The 21,404-nt window shown below is 42.1% G+C and overlaps 1 protein-coding gene across 6 annotated transcripts in view; it reads left to right on the forward strand.

Annotated features, from left to right (window-relative positions):
* The window catches only part of ATP2C1 (ATPase secretory pathway Ca2+ transporting 1), a 123,933-nt gene that overhangs the window by 71,463 nt on the left and 31,066 nt on the right, over positions 1-21,404 (forward strand). For all 6 annotated transcript variants that reach the window (XM_078151535.1, XM_078151527.1, XM_020987262.2 and 3 more), the window contains 6 exons: positions 815-850; positions 7,428-7,489; positions 8,011-8,119; positions 15,534-15,689; positions 16,158-16,226; positions 18,111-18,186. In XM_078151535.1, the coding sequence (XP_078007661.1) occupies positions 815-850; positions 7,428-7,489; positions 8,011-8,119; positions 15,534-15,689; positions 16,158-16,226; positions 18,111-18,186 (508 nt within the window). The remainder of the gene's footprint in view (positions 1-814; positions 851-7,427; positions 7,490-8,010; positions 8,120-15,533; positions 15,690-16,157; positions 16,227-18,110; positions 18,187-21,404) is intronic.

The raw sequence follows: 21,404 nt of genomic DNA on the forward strand, positions 1-21,404 counted from the left end.
TAAATTGTTTGAAAGTTACTTTGCCTTCTGATTTTGTCAGATGTGCAGATAAGGTACCGTTGCCTGCGTGTATTCATATAAACAGTCCTGGGGTGGGTGGTTTACCATCAGAGCTGAACTTGCTGGTGAGACCCTGGGGTTGGATGCCTGCACTGAAGGACCAAGGCCCAGCTCTTGAGACTGAGCCATGGGGCAGCTAGGTGGCACAGTGTTAAGAGCATCGGCCCTGAAGTTAGGAGGACCTGAGTTCAAATGCAGCCTCAGACCAAACACTTGACACTTATTAGCTGTGTGACCCTGGGCAAGTCACTTAACCCCAATTGCCTTTAAAAAAAAAGGAAAAAAAAGAAAAAGAGACTTGGGCAGACGAGGCCCATATGCTGCCCTCTCCCCACCTTCTATAAAGTGTCCATTTTGCTCCCCAGTCACATGGGAAATGCCTCGTTTTCCATGGGGACAGGAAAGCCTTATCTCGTATAGTAATTCTCAAGATGACCACATCCTTAAGCAAAACTTTTAATCTGTTACTTTATAAATGCCAGGAATACTTGCCCTGGGCAAGTCGCTGAACCACTCCCCCCCTCCCCCCAGCCCAGTGCCCTGGGTGGCTGGCTCCAGGACTCAGAATTGTAGAAATGCCTTGGAAGAGTTTCCTCATCTGGAAGGTCCCTGCCCCAATGAAATCACATGTGTAAGCCCTGTGTGTGTGTAGAGATGAGCATGGAATTGAAGGGATAGTAAATATTGATTCTTTTTTGAGAATAACTTTCCTTTTGAAAAGACTAACTGCTTTTATGTTGTTGGGTTTTTTCAGGCAATACTTATCGTTGTTACAGTTGCCTTTGTTCAGGTAAGCAGCCTGTTTTCCTAGTGTGAAAATGAACATTTTAATTAGCTTTTGATAAATGAGGCGTGATGTGGGAAAGGATGCTTAATTGTGTGATTCTCTTGAAGGCTAGTAAAATGAGTGAGGGATAAACAGTTCAGGAGATAAGTAGCCTAGCAAATGTAATGAACACACACTTAGCTTTTTTTATGGTTGCAGTGAAGATTATTTGTTAATTTAATTTGTTTATTTTTAACATTCTTTTCTTTTTAAATTTTGAGTTTCATATTCTTTCCCTCCCACCCCTATCCCATCCACTGAGAAGGCAAACAAAATTGTATCAATTATATATGTGAAATCATGCAAAACATATTTCCATATTAGCCATATCACAAAAAAAGCAAAAAAAAATTACCCTTCAGTTTGTACTCAGAGTTGATCAGCTGTCTCTGTGGAGGTGTTTCATCATAAGTCCTTTGGAATTGTCTTGGATCACTGTATTGATGAGAGTAGCCACATGCTCAGCTTTTAAAAATATAGTAATTCTATAAAAAAGTAAAAGCCCAGAAATATAGCTGGATATTTTAAAATTCTTTTCCTTTATCTGATCGTGTATTAGAACTTCAATAATTCTGTTATTTTTAATTTTTCACAGAGTTAAAGCAGCTGGAAAAAGCCAGTAGGGAGCATAGAAATCAGTGGCTATTTATGAAGAGACCATTTGGTGAAAATTCTATAGATTTCTGTGACTAGAAGGATAATGACTAATCCGTTTAGTAGAATGATACACTTGTTTACTGAATTCCTTTTTTAAAATCTAAGCTACTTCTGATCACCCAGGGGACTGTTGTTCTCCTTACTCCAGCAGTGGTATGTTCTGATCTCATCAAAGAGAGGTTCCCACTGACTTAGGATATGAAACAAAAGCTTAGCATGTGATTTTGAAGAGCAGCCTCCCTGTTTTTGAGTTGGTCTGACAATGCAGAAATAAAAATGCCAAGATTTTCTATTTTATTGATGAGCAAAGGTGTAAACAAATGTAAACTAAGTTTTATCTAAATGTTATCTTGGAAGAATATTGCTTCATATTGTCATATCTGATAATATCTAAATATTGATGAACAGTGGCTCAGAACTTATGATTGAGAGGGGTGTGTGTTTTCTTACCTGAATGTCATAATACACACAGATATTGAATCACTGAATTAGGACCTTACGAGCTCATTCATCTGCACCTCAATTTCATGCTGTTCTGTGGATCTTAAATTTTATTTTGGTTGATAGAAATTCTGGCATGCTAATAATTCATCTTCTGTAGAACTTTTCATTAGTCTCATGGCTTGCGATGTTGATTTCACTCCTTTGTGAATTGTTCTATACTTCATCGCAATATGATATGAAAAACCAATCAAAATCAGATAATCGGAGCCTGGCCTGCCTGTGAGCTGCATTAATAACTTCCTTAGAGCTCCACGTGCTCAGAATCTGCCTAGCTTCCATGGAACAGTCTACAGCAACTGAAGGTGGCCTTAGGATTGCAGCGTAGCGCCAGTGACTAAAAGCAAAATCACTACCCCTTAGGAGAAATGGAGGTCTCTTGTCCACAGTAACCAGGCCTTTGGACCTCAGGCATTTCCAACCATATTTCACATTTATATAAGCCCTTCAAAGGGGTTCAGACAGATTTGCCCACTCATCTCTGAGGCAGGTGTGTGATAGTACATTAGTTTACACCTTGTGATAGAAGTAGAGAAAAGCCACCATGGAACAACTTCCTCTTTGATGTTCACTCTGTTAAAATGCGTTGCCCAGTCAGGATCTTGGTGGCTGTCGTCAGTTCAGCCAGTGCTTAGCCCCTTCTCCTTTCTTTCTTGTGCCTTTCTGCTCTCCTACTTCTACCCTTGTCCTGGGGGACTTCAGCATTCCTGTTAATGTTCCCTGAGACACCCTCACCTCCCAGTTATTTAACGTCTTCACATCCCCAAACTCCTCTCCTCCTCCACCTCAGTCACACACAGAGACGACCTAAACCAAGAGCCTTTTGTCAGCACCTACATAGTCTCTCTTCCTCTATTGCTTAATCCCCTGGAGACTTTTCCTCATCCTCCCAGGGAGCTCTGATCCCTCCATCCCTCAGTGCTCTTGTGGGCTATTACCCTGAATTTTATTTGCTTCCTTAGAGATGGTAGACTTGGAGTCAGAAAGGTCTGTGTTTGAATTTCATTTCAGATACAAGCTTTATGACTCTGAGTCATATGAGTTAACCCCTTTTCACCTCCATTTTCTCATCTGTAAAATAGGTATAACCACAGCACTTACCCCAGGGTTGTTGTAAGGATTGACTGCAATGATACAGGGTGTCCCTTAATAGCCTAAAATCGCACTGAGATTTTGGGGGCACCCTGCATGTAAGCAAAGCATTTGCAGACCTCACGGAGCTTTATGAACTGTTACTTTTCTTCTCAGTCTTGACCCTGGATTCTGGGAGTTCAATTCCATCCCATTCTCTTCTTTGACCTTTTGCTGCCGTACCTTGCCAACCCCCAGTGCTACTGTGTGTGGAATTGGGTTGATCGGATCTCTAGCAGCTTTATCCAACCTGTGCTTTCTGCAGCAAGGTAGCTGTTCTCCTCTTCTCTCAGCTTCTCCAGTGTCTTCATCCTCACAGTTTTTGACTGAGAACTTCACCATCACCCTATACTTTACTGAGAAGAGAGATGCTGTGAGCTGTGTGCTCCTTTCACTTCTCGTCTCTTAGCAGTCTGGTTCCTGGCTTTATCCATTGAAACTGCTCCCCCCAGAGGGACTCGTGATCTCTGAGTCTTCAGATTCTCTTTGACCTCTCTGCTGCGTCTGTCGCTGCTCGCCCTGCTCTCCTAGGTTTTCGTGATCCTCATCTGTTCTGGTTCCCATCTTACGTGTATGTCTGATCCCTCTTGCAGGCTCGTCGCCCCCATCACACCCCAAGGCTCTGTCCCAGGCCCTCTTCTGTCATCACTCTATTTTGGTTCTACAAATGGCTCACAGAACCATGTGTTTGGTCTCAGTCTTTCCCCTTAGCTCATGTCCCATATTATCAACCCAACTACCAGACCTTTTAAACCCTTTCTCCTCCGGAGATCTCGGACCTACTGTGTCCAGAGCGGAACTCAGCTTCCGATTCTTCCGGATGTCCATCTGTCTGCTGAGTACACCCCCATCCTTCCAGCCTCCCAGCTTTGTAACTTCGATGTGGCGTTGGACTCTCAGATGTTCTGATTGTAGTCAGTCTTCCACGTGGCTACTAATATGGTTTTATTTTACTTAAGCAAAGATCTTACCACATCACTCCTTTGTTCAAGAAACTCATCATCTTTGGGATCAAATAGAAACTTTCCTCTTTGGCTTGAAAGCCCTGCACAAATCAGTCCTGACCTGCCTTTCCAGGTTCATTCTGCTGGGCAGCACGCAGCCATAACACTCTGGCCCAAACCAGATTAAACTTAATTGGGAAATATTTAACAAAGTCCATAAAAGTACAGTAAAATATTGATGATGTTAATATGTGGTTTTCTGAGTCGGTGTGTGACCCGCAGGGATCCTTGTACGTGGTCTGGGGCCCTTGTGTCTACTTGAGCTGACATCCGTGGTCTAGCCCAGCCACCCATGGGGCTCTTTCCGTGGAGAAGGCACTCACTCCCACCTCTGCTTTTGCACTGCCTGTGCCTTATCTCTGATAATGCTTGTTGATTAACAGGTCCTCAGCAGTGCCTCCACGTCCAGCATGCCCACGGCACGCCGTACTTCCATGAAAATGACCTAGCCGAAGGCTTGTGATCTACATTGATGTATAGAACGTATTAAGTAAATACTTAATTATAAATAAATTTTAAAATTTCCCATGGCCGGATTTAGTTGACATTAAAATTAGAATTTGATATTGGAGCCCTATTGAGATAGAGCTTAAGTCCCATTTTGTGGAAGGGCCTTTGTTGCTCTAGAACTCTAATTTTGAAACAGAGTGAAGGAGGGAGAGTCTGGTTTGTGTGCATTCTATTGGTTTCAGGATGTACCATTTTATGCTAGATTGTTATTGCTTAGTATGGAGCCTGACAGCTCTAGAAAGCTTGTGTTCAGTTGTGCCTGAGTCTGGTGACAGATTCTTGCATTCCCCATAAATGGCGGTGACGGTGGGGGGGGGGGTGTTTTTGGGTGGCTTCCTTGATTTCCTTTTGGGTCCCCATCTCCTCCCAAGCCCCAAGAGAGACTGTTGCTATTTCAGATTGGATGACTGACTGGAAAGTATTTGTGCAGTGCATAGTTTGTGAATTGTGGCCTGGTCAGTGGGGAAGGGTCACAGGTTTTTAAAAATGCAAATAAGATAGTACCTCTTGGTGTCGGCAGCCATTGTAACACTGACTTAATCATTGTTCCCAGAGGAAGAGATAGCTGGGGGGCCCTGGAGAGAGGGATGGCAGCAAGCGAATGGGATGGGGTGGGAGCGTTCCAGGCGCTGGCCAGATAAAGTGAGTCTTGTGAGTTTGCGCTCCAGAACGGCAGTGGATTACATCTTCCCGGCCATGGCGTCTGGAAGTCCACGCTGCGGTCCGTGGGGCTGTGCCAGGGTGGATTGTAGTCTGCTAGGTCCCCCCTGCCCTGAGAGCTGCTGACTCTGGACTCTCCCTCAGCGATCACCACAAGCTGATGTCTCATACCAAGGACCCGCCTGGGTCCCCCTTGGGAAATTGCCTCAGAATGACTGCCAGGGGAGTTTCTCCAGGTGTCCCTGTCAGCAGGGATCTGATGACCGTGGGTCAGATGTAGGCGGCCAACGTGCATTAGCACGCTTAGGAATGCTGCTGATATCTTCAGCCTCCTGGGGTACAGATCCCATCTCTCTGCTTTGAGGCCCACTTCTGCTTTCTGGAGATCTGAGGAGCACCTTTCGTGGGAGAGGGAGGGGCAGAGGAAGGGAGAAAAGGGGGATCTTGGGGAATTGTTGCTGCAGGTGTCTGCTACTGGAATGAGACAGGGGGAGGTGACTGCATAATTGTGCAGTTGTGAAAGAAGTCCTTTTAGCCAAAAGTGCAGGGTCGAGGTAAAGACTTAGACTGGACTGCTGGGGCTCCTTCTCCCTGACAAGAAGTAGTCGTTAGGACAGTGGGTCAGACCTCGGCTTGTCCTCTGTCCTTGCCTGGTTTATTATGTTTCTTCAGTTGTGGGGGAGGACTTTCTGGTATTAGGCCACCAGGTAGTGGGAGAGACGGTGTCCTCCATCACCGCGTGGTGAAATTATGGTGGTTCCTGTTTTCCCCGCACACGAACCCTTGATAGGCTGTGTTGGGTCTGGAGAACGACACGGCATTTGTTCGTGTTTATGCTTTATCAGTTAGTGTAGAAGTGTGGGCGTCATTCACGTTAGGGAAGATTTGAAAAGAGGAATGTGATTGTGTAGCTCCTTAGTTTACATGATTAGGATGTATTGGCCAGGGCATTTGTGTCTCCTGGCCTTATTTTGGGGCAAAGGTGCAAGGTCTTGGGTCCTGGATAATTGCATGTTTACATCGAGATAAGGATTTCACTCAGCCGTGAGTACCTTGAAGATTCCCTTTGGCCTAGGAGTTGGCTTAGCTCTCTCTAGGTTATTTTTCCACGCGGCCCGCACTTTTGGCCCAAAGTCAGGCTGAAACCAGCCAGTTCTGATGGTAGAGTGTTTCTCTGCCAGACTTCCTGTGTTAGCCCATGGAGCATCAGGTGTCCGAGTGGGACCTGTGACCCATAGGTTCACGGAAGGGTGGCGTGGATGGTCCAGGAGAGCATGTGGGGACAGGATGGCTTTGACGCCTTCTCCAGCTGGAGGGGAAAGGAAGCTCCGCTCCTTCCAGGCCAGGGCCTGAGGTTCCTCCTTTCCCTCAGTTTGGTTGTTTGGGAGACTGGGCAAAAACAGGGGGAGGCTTGTTCTCATTTAATGAGCTTATGTTCTTCCTTTGTGATCTTGTGAGGAAAATTAAATATGTAGTGTCTTCCAGTCCATAGAAGGATGACATTGTGCAAGCCTTTTATTTCTGCTGTCTCTCTCCATTGAACCCTGACCAGAGTATTATTTGAATTGAGTTTCTATTGTGGTGATTTTTAACAACTTGAAATGTCTAAATTTCTTACTGATTAATATTCTTAATTTTCTCATAATTTAAGTTAGGGATCTGCATCAAAATACTCATCTTCATAGTTTTGATCAAATTGAATGACAGATAATGACAGACAAGGTTGTTAAAGCTAGCTATGATTTACTGTAATTCAGTCTTTTTCATAGGCTTCTCTGGGAAATATATGTCCTCAGTGAAAGGAGTATGTAGAATTGAGGTGATTTCCAGTTTAGTGATGGAGATGAAAGCCTTTCTAGTTGACTGTTGGTGATTACTTAGCGGGTTTTTTTACATGACATGATATGCTACTACTTTACAGTTATATTGTGCTTGACCGTTGTGTGGTATGAGTGTATCCATTGCATTCTTTGGCCCCCACCACGTCTGATGGTATTTTTCATATGAGGAAACCAAGGCTTAGAATTTGTGTGAAGATAGGTCTTTCATCCTTTGATTTGTATTTCTCATTTTAACAGGAGTATCGTTCTGAAAAATCGCTTGAGGAATTGAGTAAACTTGTACCACCAGAATGTCATTGGTAAGACTTTTGTTTTTGACATGAATGTCTCTTGCCTTTTAAAATAGAAGTCAAGAGTTAAACTCTGTAGAATGAATTCATCATGGATCTGGGTTTATCTAATAATATAGAATATATTGATTCAACTTGAGGAAAATGTTATTTTTACTACACGGAAGTGTGGAAATTTTGAAGCCATGTACTTAATATTAAACTTAGATGTTTTAACTTAATTTAGAGCATCTTAAAATATTGCTGTGCCCCAAGTATAGTTTCTGCCACAGAAGACAAAGTCTTTCTGATTCTCAGTTTTTAATTTCATGTTTTAGATGTTTCATTTCTTAAAATTATTTCCTGTCATATGAGCCATCTTAATGATTGGCAGCAAGGAATGCATTCTTATTCTTATTTCTAATGGGCAACTAATAACAATAATGATGATGATGATGGTTGTAATAGCTTTTGCCTCACCTTGCAGAGAAGATTTCTTTTAAAATGAGCAGTGCTCTCTCAGTTCTGGCTAATTGTATTTTTAATTATAGTGTGCGAGAAGGGAGGTTGGAACATACGCTTGCACGAGATCTGGTTCCAGGAGATACAGTTTGTCTGTCTGTAGGAGACAGAGTCCCTGCTGACCTACGCTTGTTTGAGGTATGTATTTTCCTTCTGTGGGAAGGGGAAAAATTGAATGATATAGACCCAAAATGAGAAGAAAATGATAGTTCTAGGGATTAAAAAAAAAAGTTTGCATTTGGATGTGAATGCTTGATCTCCATGGGGTTTGTAATAAATTTAAATTTCTGTAGAACTTGATTGGAAATACGCTGGTAGACAGGGGAAGTCTGAGAAAGACCTTTTGAATTTTAAACAGGAAAGGCCTTTAATCCTAAAACAAACAGTGTCTTTTTGCAATGAATTCATGGGCTTTAGCCCCGAGATGTTAACTGTTCTGCTTCAGTTTGATGGTTCTAAATAATGAAGCATCTGATAGCATGTACCTGCCGATCTTGATTTATTTTTTTCTTATGCTGATTTTTTTAGGGTTAATTTTATTTTGTTCTTTTCGCTTCCTTGCCCTGTTCATCTGAACTGGTTTCCTTCCATTTACTCACTCCTTTCTTCCTGGTGAAATGATGATGTCCCACATAAAAAGGCAATATAACAAAATGTGGATTTCTTTCTAAAAATTGAATGGAATAACTGAAAATTATACTTGACTTTGGAGTATATCTTGTTAGATTAAAAAAAAATTTTTTTTAACGGGGAAGAGGTTGAATCTTCAATTTAAGTGTTATGCAGTATACACAATGGTGAAAGTTCATCCATCAGTGCAGATCACAACTCACTGTAACTTAAGATGTTAGAGGGCAGCCAGGTGGTTCAGTGGAGAAAGCACTGGGCTTGCAATCAGGAAGACTCATCTTCACGAGTTCAGATCTGGCCTCAGACACTTACTAGCTGTGTGACCTGGGCAAGTCACTTAACCCTGATTGCCTCAGTTTCCTCATCTGTGAAATAAGCTGGAGAAGGAAATGGCAAACCACTTTGCCAAGAAAACCCCAAATGGGGTCATGAAGAGTCTGACACACCTGAAAAGCGACTGAACAGTAACAGCAAAAAGGTCTTAGTTTTGTGGAGAACTGGGAGCTTAAGGGGCTTCCTTGACAGTGTAACTCACATAGCCAGGATATTTTGGAGTCTTCCTGCCTACAGTGCCAGTCTTTGGCAAGCTGAAAACCACAGTAAGGCTTTTGGGACGTCTCGGGTTTTAATATTTCTGTCTAAATACGGACGTATCCGATGTTTCAGAGAGTCCACTACTTCTCCTTCCTCTCATTCTCTTCCATTGTGTCCCCACATAATCTGAGCTTTTCTTTTTTTTCTTTTTGGTAAAGGTAGTGCTTCACTTCTTGTGCCGAGAATTCATTGGAAATTGGCATGCTAATTCATTCTTGCCATCCAGGCTTTTTGCTCAGTTAGAGAAAACAGAGTTGTTTCTATGCTAAGACAGTCAGCAAAAGCACTCTACAGTTGGTGAGGGTTGGAATAGAAGATATTCTGGAAACGGGGGATTGGCAACGGATGGTTTGAGTTGTATTTGTAGCTTTTTTGTTAAGTTGGGCTTAATGTCGATGGAGAGTCTTGTTGAGACCATTCCTGTTTCTTTTCTTTTTTACACAGTTGTAATAACTCTGCTACCTAGGATTTGCATAGTGCCTTATCCTTTTCTTTTATAAAGTACTCCATGTGCAAAGTTTTTATGCTTATTGGATAACTGTACTTTTTATAGTCATTGCCACTGAAAGATGTTACCCTACTTCCCAAATGGTTTTACATAAAAGTGATGGCAAAAAAGTGTAATCTTGCTGAACACATTGTAGAGTTTGAGTAACAACACAATAATAACAGTGAACATCTACCTAGCACTTGAAGGTGTGCAGACCTAACAAATTATTGGCACAGGAGGGAGGGAGGGGGAAGTGTGGAAGTAAACAGCCTCCAGAAGGCCCAGAGGGGCCTGTCAGGTCTTGGGGACAACTTTCTCTTTTTTCAGGAAGGAATGACTTAAATTATTTTTCTATGAAATAGTCTGATTATCTAAGGGCATTATTATGCCCTAGTGAGATTACTCTGCAAACAGTTGAAAGTTCATTTCAACTATTTGGGACAAAGAACCATTTACTTAAAATACAAAAGGAGGAGAAAATCTAATTTTTCTCAATTGAAGAAGATACTTGTTTCATTTGTCAAGAAACCCTTACAAGGTTGCCAGGTTTGATTTTACAAAAATAAAACAGATAAAAAGTAACAAAGCTAAGTTAAAAGCAGATTAGGGGTGGTGGTGGAATATTTACATTAAACTCAACTGAGAAAATCTTGATTACAGGATGTGCCTGGAACTGGTGGTACAAGTCTGTAAGGTTAATCAGTACTCAGTCTCCAGTGGTAGACAATTTATACAAGAGGAAACCTAATAGTAAACACTCAGAAAAATCTTCAGCCTGACATATATAAATGCAGCATGAGCCATCTGGCCTATACTAGTTCATATTCATTAAGTTAGCACAATTAAGTGAAAGTCATAAAATCTAGGGGATGGTACCGTGCGGAAGTTGGGTGTAGTAATTTTTACTAGTTTCTATGACTGCCAACAATTTTTTTTTTTTTGAGAACAAGATGGCAGGATATATCGAGTTGTAAAAAATTACTATTCTTTTTGACCTTGTAATTCCTCCCTTTTTTTTAATATTTTCAGAGGTGTTCAAAAAAAGGAAAAAAGTTCAAAAGCAGAGGGAAAGAGTACCTAGTTGATAAAAGATGCTTTTAGCTCTAGCTGCTCTGCATGTAATAATAAAGGACTAGAAAAAAGAATTGCCAGTGGTTGAGGAATTGCTAGACAAATGTTGACATGTTAAAGAAGTGGAGAGGATTATTGCTGTTGAGAATAACAAAGATGAGGTCTGTGCAGAAACATCAGATGCTTACTGAAGGTCCAGTATGTGCTGGGCACCAGAGCTACGAAGACAAAAATGAACTGGCCCCTGTTCTCATGGAGCTTCTGTGGGGATGATGGCCTGTATGCCTCAACACGTGGAGAAAATCACTACTGCATGGCTTTCTGGGAAGAGTGTGCGTTTATAGCTGGGAAGATTAGAGGGGCAGTTATGCCTGTGATAAAAACAGAATTGTATTCATGTGTTTATTAGAGGTATGTAGAAACATTTACACAGGTTGTAAGAATTGGAAGTGGTTACTCTCAATTCAGTTTTATTCATTCCAGTGAACCTGGCAAGTTGTGGAAGGATTATTTGATGTTAAGCATGGCTCTCTTGTGTCTAGTCTGGCTTTTGGGGGAGAAAATGTCTTGAGAACTATTGATGGGAGTCCTTTTACCTCTGGAGGGATAGATAACCTCCGATGAGGATGTTGAGGAGGGGTATTTCAAGAGCTTTGATCATCCTTGCAGTTGTTAAAAGTAGAATGATTACATATCCACATTGACCGTCTTCTGGCTTCTCACTGATGTTCGTTACATGAGCCTTTTCTCCTGGTCCTCAAGTTGTGCTGAGGTGCCAGCCCTCGGGCCATGCTAGGAGGACAGGCTCTTTCATGATAAGAGGTGAGGTTTCTCTTGTGCGTGGCCTTTTCCCTTCTGCTGCACTGAAAGAAGCCCTTCTTTGGCAGTGGTGCAGGCCTTGGGGGCCCTCAGAGCAAGGGCCTCCAGGTGAGTTTGGGGATAGCAGCAGGAGACGGGATTTTCTCTTCTCTCCACCCAGACTGTTAGGCTGCCTCCAGGGCGAGGGGAGATCCTTTGAGTTTTCATAAATGGGTCCATAGATCTCTTTAGGGTACATTCTACATGCATGCATGCACGAATGAATGCATGAGTATGTATTTATTAAGCACTTACTGTCTGCCCAGCACTGGGTTAAGTGCCAGGAATACACATATGAAAGCATCTTATCTTGCAAATCTGTACTTTAACCAGGCAGGATACACCCCCCCAGGTCCTTCTGACCCAACTCTAGGGCTCTTTCTGCTGTTTCCTTGTATTACTTATAATTGCAACTGAGAATTTGAGTTATGATAATCAGTTTTTAATTGACTTCTTTAACTTGGCAAAAGTAAATGATTATAAACTTGGATGCTTTCATTTTAGGAAACTGGTATTTCTAATAATCACTGAAAATGTATCCTAAACAGGCTTGTGAATGAGATACTGGCCTTTTAGCCCCTTTTAGCCATTTCGGGCTGAGCAGTGTACTTAACTCAGAGATGCCAGCTGTTGGATGGACTTTCCAGAGGATGCAGATCATTTCCATGTAACTCCTTAAAAGCACACAGTACTTTTCCAGCTAGAAGGGTGTGCATTATCTTCCAGGCCTCCAAGCTACAGTGTGGATTCTGTCTTCTGGATAAGGCTTTTGATCCGTGTTGGAACCTTGCTGGTTTTTGTGGCCTGTGCCCTGTGCTCTGCTCGGGCTGTTTTTGGTTCACGTCTTACTTTCTTATTTTGGTCTGGGGTGGGGGGGTGGGGCCTGGCTGCCTGCTTTTATTCTCTTCTCCCACTTGCCTTTTGATCATAAGTACTTCATTAGTCTTGTTAACAAAACTCGGCCTCGAGGAGCCTGAGTGAGCAGATGCTGCTTGGACAAGCCACAAAAGTCTGCACACGTCAAGGCGTGTTCTTTTCTCCCTAGCCCTCAGCTTCTTTTGTGGGGGGGATTCTTTAGTTTTCACTTTTATTTAAATTCTCCTTGCCATAGTCTTACGTAAGTATAAAAGCCCCCATGGGCTTCTTTGGTTGTGTTGGTAGAAGTCATGTTGTTCTGAATTTCATGAACATGTGGAAAAGAGAACATGCAGAATAGTGCAGAAAGAGTATTCTGTGTGAAGACACAAACAGCGTGATGGAGCGGAGTTGGCACTGAAAGCATGTTTAATGAATGTAACATGCTTCATTGACTCACTTTCTCTTCTTCTTTGGTCATCCTACTCCTAACTCCTGAACACTCCTACCACTCCCAACCCTCACTCTTATCTCACACACACACGTACACACACACACACACATACACATACACACACACACATGCACACACACACACCTTGTAACAAGCATCATCTTGCAAAACCAGTCCCTGTGTGCTTGTATTCAGATCTTTCCAAGCCAGTTACATAAGGTGTTTTTAATGGACTGCATGGGCTCATTTAGCTACAGCCTCAGAAATGTAACATAACTGAAGTAGGAAAAGATATCGATCCCAGAGCTCCCTTTTCTTTCTTGTTCTTCCCCTCATGGATACTGGGGGATGGTGTTTAAGTGGAATAAATCACTGCCGAGGACAGCACAACTTTGAACCCTGGTTATTCTCACACTTGAGAAAGTACCACTGTCCTGATAAATCGAAAGCAAAGGATCATGTTATTTCTTGTCTAGGACTAATCAAAAATGTGTTTTTTTTCTCATTTCCTTTTAAAGCAGGATTGATTTGGTGGTGCTGACTTTGCTGTAGCTGAATATTTATGTTCTGTTGCTTAAAGACAAAAATACTTGATAATCCATGCAATTTATCCATCTTACAAATATTCTGGATCTTTATATAGACTCATAGTATCTGTAACAGCTTAGAAGGTAGCTACCACTATTAAGTGTGTTTCCCAAGGTGATCAGGGAAAAAGGAAAAGAACCTCTGTGTTCTAAAATATTGATAGCAGCTCCCTTTGTGGTGGCAAAGAATTGGAAATTAATGGGATGCCCCTCAATTGGGGAATGGATGAAGAAGTTGTGGTATATGATTGATGGCAAATCACTGTTCTGTAAGAAATGATGAGTAGGTTGATTTTAGAAAAACACAGAAGGACTTGCGTGAAATAATGAAGAGTGAAATGAACAGAACCCAGAGAATGTTGTATATAGTAACAGCAGTATTGTTTGAAGAAGAACTGTGAATAACTAAGGTATTTTGAGTATTATAAATATCCAAATCAACTACAAAGGATCTATGAATGAAGATGCTGTCTACCTATAGAGAAAGAACTGATAAATAGAAGTATGTATAGTATGATTTCACAGACACGTGCACACACACAGACACACACGTATATCTGTGTCAAATGATGGCCTTCTCTAGTGTGGCGTGGGGAAGGAAGGAAGAAGATAGTTTGAAACTGAAAATGTAACAAAAAATAAATATTAGAAATAGCTTTTAAGGAGAAAATAGACTTTTCCTTTATATCCAAGAAAAAAGAGTGCTAGGCATTTTTAAAAGATCTGTTATATGCATTTATATCATATGTATATATGTACATTTATACACGCACATATGAATATATATATATACATATATATCTGCAATTCCATCCACACACAAAGCATCCACTGGGTGCAAGGTGCTCTCTTAGCCTTTGGGGATGCAAAGATGAAAAATGACAGGGCCCTCAAGAAATACGTGGTCTACTAGGGACGCCAGTATGCGTAGACAAGTTAAAATGGCACCGAATGGCATCTAATTGCTATGGAAAACTGCAGAGGCAGAGACCTTTCATTTCAGAGAAAGCTTCCTAGGAGCCATTATCTGGGCTGTACAAAGAGAAGACTGTCAGTAGGCATTGATGAAGAAGGAGTTTGCATTTTTGTCCTGGGAGGCTGCTGTGTGAGTGAGTGCATGGAGGCCCCAGAAGTACAGGACAACATCAGAGAAGAGATGAGATTTAGCTAGAATGTGGAGTACAGAAGTGTATGCTAGAATAAGGCTGGAAATGTACGGGGGCCATGGGAAGGGCCTTAAATGACTGTCTTAGGGGCTGTCATTTTATCCTGTAAGAAGCCAGGGAAGGTTGTGGAATGGCCAGAACTGTGCCTTGCAAAGATGATTTGGGCAGATGTGAGAAGAAAAGTGAGAGTTTGGGGGGCCGGTGGTGCAGTGAATAGAGCACCAGCCCTGGAGTCAGGAGGACTGGGTTGAAATGCAGCCTGAGACACTTGATACTAGCTGTGTGACCCTGGGTAAGTCACTTCACCCTGTTTGCCTCAGTTTCCTCATCTGTAAAATGGCAAAACACTCCAGTATCTCTGCCAAGAAAATTCCGAATGGGAGAGTGGACTTGTGGAGAGTTGGACATGACTGAATAAAGCAAAACAACAAAAACTTCTGAGTAATCCTCAGTATTCCGCTATCATAAAACATTAACAGAAATAAAAGAAATGAATGATTAAGGAAAAACAGAACAAATGAAGATTCTCTCATGTAGTTTAGTCACAAATATAGAGAAATCTTAATAAGTTTCTAATTTATTTACATATGTAAAATCCTACATTAATCAGAGTAGCAAGAGGCTACTTTATAGAATTAGGAAAAAAAGACTTGTCTTTTCCCCAGTGAATTTTGTTATGATTGTGACTAAATGGGCTTTTTTCCCGTGTGTCATTCCTAGCTCATGTGGTACCATATCTTACCTCCTCACATTAAAAGTGATCCGGAACGGAAAGGTCCAGAGACATTGATGTGTCTAGGTTTCGAGAGCAGTAAGCTTTTAACTCGGTACATTTTCATTCCCAAAGGCTGTGGATCTTTCGATTGATGAATCCAGTCTGACAGGAGAGACGACCCCCTGCTCTAAATTGACAACACCTCAGCCCGCGGCCACCAATGGAGACCTCACCTCGAGAAGTAATATTGCTTTCATGGGGACACTGGTCAGGTGTGGCAAGGCAAAGGTAATTCTTTAAAAAATAAAAGTTTCTTACTCTAAGCAAATTCCACTTCCATTCAGTTTCAAAGATTGAAGGCTTTAAAAAACAAAAAGCAACCTTTTTCTTCATTCCTGTTTTGAAATGTTAGAAGTGACTTATTCCAGGATAATGTAGCAATTGAGTCCCGATTGGACATTTTGCAGCTTTCCTTATACGTGCTGCTACGCCTCCTCTTCCTGGAGGACGTGGCCTCTTTATCGCTGTCCCGTTCCTTGTTAGAGACACTGTGAGAGGTACAGTTATAAGCCCCCCAAAGTAACAGTGCTGCAAGACCTCTGGAGTCTTATTGGTCATCATTGTGCTTGGTACTGACCGCTGTTGCAGAATTGCTATTTTAATTTTTTTCAACATAATTTGAAATTCCTTGTCTTTCAAATTGTTTGAAAGAAAAAGTTGAATGTTTACATTTTAAACATTTTTTTCCTCTCCTAGGGAATTGTCATTGGAACAGGAGAAAACTCTGAATTTGGCGAGGTTTTTAAAATGATGCAAGCAGAAGAAGTGAGTACTTTTCTGTTGCTCAGTGAGCCCTTATTAAGAGCCAACTGCAGGCTAGGTGCTGCACAGCTTATATTCAGGGAAAAGTACAAGCACATGTGGATACAAAATAAAGAAATGGGAAGCTGAGGTGGGGGCAGTTTGCCGTTGAACTGGAGGGAAGCAATCAAACATCAGCTGAGGGAGAGAGAGCGCGCTTGGGCTTTGGTGGGGAGCAGTGCAGGCTTCTAAGAGGTGAGGCACAGGTGAGTCTGCTCACTGTGAATCAAAAAATGGAGCAATGGCACAGGTGGAACAGGAGTCCGAGGCCTGGTGTACATGGGTCACCTCTGTCGCCTCTGGCCTGGTACCTGAGAAGTTCTTGTGGGGAATGATTGCCATGGACACTGCTACTGACATTCAGAACGTCGTAGGCCTAGTGTTATTTTTATAATGGGGAAGACCAGGGTCTGAACCATGGGTGCCTCATGAGGGGTAGACATCATTGTAACAAATGAAACACATTTAGGGTCCAACACTGACCTTTGGGACATTGCACTTAGAAAAGGCCTAATAGCCTTGGCTTCAGTGTCTTCTGCCTAAAGATGCCAAGTTTGCTAGGACCACATGTTGGCACCACTGTTGTTCCTCTGAGCTGTGTCCTTTGAAAAGGTCAAGTTCCAGAAAAACAGGGGTCATCGGAACATCTCAGTCTCTCTGGCTAGCTTCCGGAACTTGGCTGTGCTTGGCTTTTCTTAGGTTTTCTTTCCCCTCACCTTGTCCTCACTGTTCCTATGGGGAAAAATCTGTTAAAGAATGGATTGGTACTTTATTAATTAAGAGATGCTACAGGATTTTTAAAAAAATTCTTGTTATTTAAAGAAATATGTTTATATGATAAACAAAATTCAGTTAACATGCAATTAGTTTTCCAAAATGTCTTTCTGGTTTTGAGTGCTTATCATTCACCTGACATCTCATTTTCAATCTTTGAAATTATAATTGCAAATTATAATTAATCCACACAGTACACATTTCCTTAGAGGTATATTCTTCACATAAATGTTTCAGTTTACAGAATGGAAAAGTTAGCTGACTCTTACCTACTTCTAGCTAGGATAAGATAGTGTGTTTCCATTAAGCTTACTTTACCCTTGAATATATGTCTTTGTTTTCACTTACTGAAGCTCTTGGTTTTGTCATGATTCCCTTGTTCTTAGGGATATCTTATGTTTTGTAATCCTGTCTTCTATAGAGCTCAATACTTCATATACCGCACTATGTTCATGCTAAGCTTTTCATAGGCCCGAGGAAATTTGTGTGGTTCTTCTCTGCCTGTTATCCTAAAAAGCGTATTCATTTAACTGCAACTTTAAACCAAACCAAACTAAAATCTCTTATCAAATGCTTCAGTCTCTCCCGTGGCTGACCAGTTGTATCATACATTCTTTGTTTCTAGACTTACCTGGTGTTACAGAACCCTGCAACATATTGTTTCTTTATTAGACAGTCGTGGTTGGTGCTTTTAACTGTTTGCGCCTTCGTGCCAACAATCCAGTGTGAAGTTTTTAGTTTGGTAGAAACTGGTATGTCACAGATAGAATTTTTAGTGAACTCAGTGGGAAGCTTGTTGAGAAGCGTGACCTGACTATTTTGAGTATTCCTCCATTCAGGAATCCTTGTTGAGCACCTGCAGTGTTGTAGGCATTTCCCACATGTGAAACGTACGTGTGTTGTTTTTAAGTTTTATAGTAACTTTGATTTGTTCTAGTGCTTTTGCGTCATTTTATCTTAAATCTGTAATCATCAGTGAATCTTAAAAATGAAAATATTTCAGTTTACTCATACTAAGATGCTATTGGAGAAACCTAATCATGATGGTTTCCTCTGCTCTTCTCATTCACAAAGGCTCCGAAGACACCACTGCAGAAGAGCATGGATCTTTTAGGAAAACAACTTTCTTTTTATTCCTTTGGCATAATAGGTAAGAGTAGAATGAGTATGTATCTGAAATTGCTCTTTAGTCTTTAATGTTGGAAAGACCTAGTTGGTGGATCATAGAATTTAGAGCTGGAAGGGGCCTTTAGAGATGATCCAGTCCAACTCCTCATTTTATAGATTTGGAATAATTTCGTGATTCTCTTTAATGATAAATTCTGCTTTCAAAGACAGAAGACTGAACAAAGGGATTCACTTCTTACCAACACAGAGGACTTGGTGGGTGGAGTGGAAAGGTTGGGAACCTTGAGGGCAAATGGGACATTTTAGAATTTGTGATAGAGAAGGAAAGCAAAGCCACATGTAGTCTGACCTGAACCCTGGACTTTGAGGAGAGCTGGTTTTAAAGAGTCAGAGAATGTATTATTAGAATCCTGTGCACTAAAATGTCAGAGGGAAAATCAGCCTAGGCAGATAGGGATCTCTTAAGACAAATTCCAAACTTGTCAAGAAAAATATTTCTTATAAAAACAGAGGTAGTCCTCAAGAGAGACTAATGTGGCTGTGCAAGGAGCCCACCAACTTAAATGTTTGAAAGGCATACACAAAAAGGCTCCAAACATACCAGACTTTTCGATAGGCTCTTGGAAACAGAGTAAATACCCATTTGTGGGGGAATAGCTGACTATGTCATGGCATATGAAGGTAAAGGAATACAATTATGCCAGAAAAAATGAATATGAAGAATTCAAAAAACTTTATGAATATTGTCAAGTGAGTTAATAAACCGAATCAGGAGAACATATCCACCATGAGTGCTATCGTGTAAATAGAGCCACAATGCACTGAAGCCACAGTCTGATCGCCAGTCTGGGTCCCATAAGGTTGGGGGACCATGGCTGAGGCATAGAGCATACCCTCTCAAGTCACTCTGTCAGGTTGATTTTTCCCCACTTCACTTTTTCTTTGCTGCAGATTTTGGGTATGGTATGGGGACCGGGGCACCAGAGAAGTGACTATGAAGTAAAAACAAGGCATCAATAAAACTTAAATATAAAACCTTCTTCACACCTCCCCCCCCCAAAAAAAAAAAGATGTAGAGAATGTGGAAGCCAGGGCATGTGCAGTCCTGCCAGAATTGAGTCAGGAGTAATAGAATTCGGGATGAACTGAGACTGGTGGGGAAGGCTAAGCACAAAGAATGGGTGTTCAGGCTCCTGTGAGGGAAGAGAGGAGGATCCAAGGGGGGTTTGATCAGTGCTCAGTGTAGAGAGGATGGGAGAAATGGACAGTTTGGAAGAAGAGCTTCTCCACTCTTACTCTGCAAAAGACAGCTAGCTTTGGACTTGAGGGGACAAAACAAAAATGGTAGATAGGGAGTTAATGTCCCAGATGAGGAACAGGTCTCCATGACAAGTTCAAGTCACCAGAGCCTGTGGAACATTCTTAGCCTCTATCCAACAGCCTTTAATATTCTTGGAAAATGAGAGGGGTACCATGGGACTGAATGTGGGCAAATCTTGTCCCAGCACTCAGAAAAGAAAAGGCCTGAAACCTGAGAACTGTAGGCCAACGACCTCAACTTCAGTTCCTGGCAGAGTTCTAGACTATCTTGTTAAAAGAATGGTTAATGACAATCAGAGCACAAAGAACCAGCATCACTCCATCAAGAAAAGGCCGTGTCAAATTAATGTTACTTCCCTTTTTTGATGGGGTTACTAAAGTAATTACGTGAGACGAGTGCTGGTGTTGTGGCTCACCTAGGTTTTCAGACTGTCTTTGAGTCTTCATGCTGTTCTTGTGGAAAAGACAGAGATCAGGGCTGGATGACAGCTGAGTTGAGACAGTCTGTAACTGTTGAATGGTCAGACCCACAGAGGAGTCCCACGCCTGCGTCTCACATGGCTCCACATTCACCTCTTCTTGCCCCTTGCTCCCGACTCCCTCCCATGCAGTGACAGAATGGGTTTGATCATGGCCCCCGTAATCCCAGAATGGCCCCAGTGAGGAGGAATAGTTAATACACGGAATGACGGAGTCCAATGGAAAATCACAACTGACCAAAACTTGGGGCCAAATCAAATAAGATGAAATTTAGTAGGAATAAATGTGATGTCTTCAGCTTGGGTTCAGCTTCCCATGTACAAGTTGGGGGAGATGTGACTGGGCAGCAGTTAGTCTGAAAATCCGGTGGGTGTTTTTGTAGAGGCAGGTTCCATATGAGGCAGCCAGGGAAAGCCAGTGCAGTTGTGGGCTGCGAGTTCTGAGTTTAGGAGGTGCTAGTTCTGCTGCCATCTGACTTGAGTCCGACTCCTTCTAGAGCGATGCACTTTTCTAGACCCAGTTGAAGGACCTTCGTGTGCTAGAGAGTGTCTTGTGAGGGGCAGCCAGGAGAGGGGAGTTCCTTAATTCTGCAGATGAGCATGGAGTGTGTAGACTTGGAGGGCTCTTGGTGGTATGAAACTTCACTCTGTTTGCTCCTGGAGGGTAGGATTAGAAGTAGTGGGGAGAAGTTCCTAAGGGGCAGGTATGGGCTGGACAACACAACAAAGTGGAATGGGTGGACTTGAGAGAAAGCAGGATGAGCGTTTGGGTGGCTGTTGCAGCAGAGATTCTCGTCAAGTCTGGCTTGGACTCGGGCCTTTGGGGGTCTCTCTCAACGCTGAGATTCTGCGGGCTTAGGGCAGTGCAGTAACATGCCCAAGCCAAAATTCTTCCCCCCATCCTGTTCCTTGCATTACACCCAGAGAAGTTAGAACTTTATTATCAGAATTCCCTGCTAGACCAGGTACCACTGTACAAGGTCTTCCAAATAAGTTTACATGTCTGAAAGCTTTGGTATCAATTAGATCAAATGTCCATTTCTTTAATGGCATTTCTAAAAAGAATAGCTATTATTTACGTGCTGCTTTAAGGTTTGCAAAGCAGTTTACAAATATCATCTCATTGGATCCTCACTGCAACCCTGGGAGGAAGATGCTATTATTATCCCCATTTTACAGGTGAGGAAACTGAGGCAAATAGGGGTCAAGTGACTTGCCTAGGGTCACATAGCCAGTAACTCTCTGAGGCTGAATTTGAACTAAGGTCTTCCTGAATTGACATCCTGCACTTTATCCCGTGTGCCAACTAGCTACTTAGTGAAAGGAGACCTGATTTAGACCACACAATCAGAAGACTGTTGGAATTGGCTCTTTGTTTAAAAAGGCCTATCTGTTCCTCTTACCTCCCCGGGGGTCAGTGAGCACGTCCAGTAAAGTAGTC

This window comes from Phascolarctos cinereus, unplaced genomic scaffold, assembly GCF_003287225.1.
Source record: "Phascolarctos cinereus isolate Bilbo 61053 unplaced genomic scaffold, phaCin_HiC Scaffold_1;HRSCAF=81, whole genome shotgun sequence".
NCBI lineage: Eukaryota > Metazoa > Chordata > Mammalia > Diprotodontia > Phascolarctidae > Phascolarctos > Phascolarctos cinereus.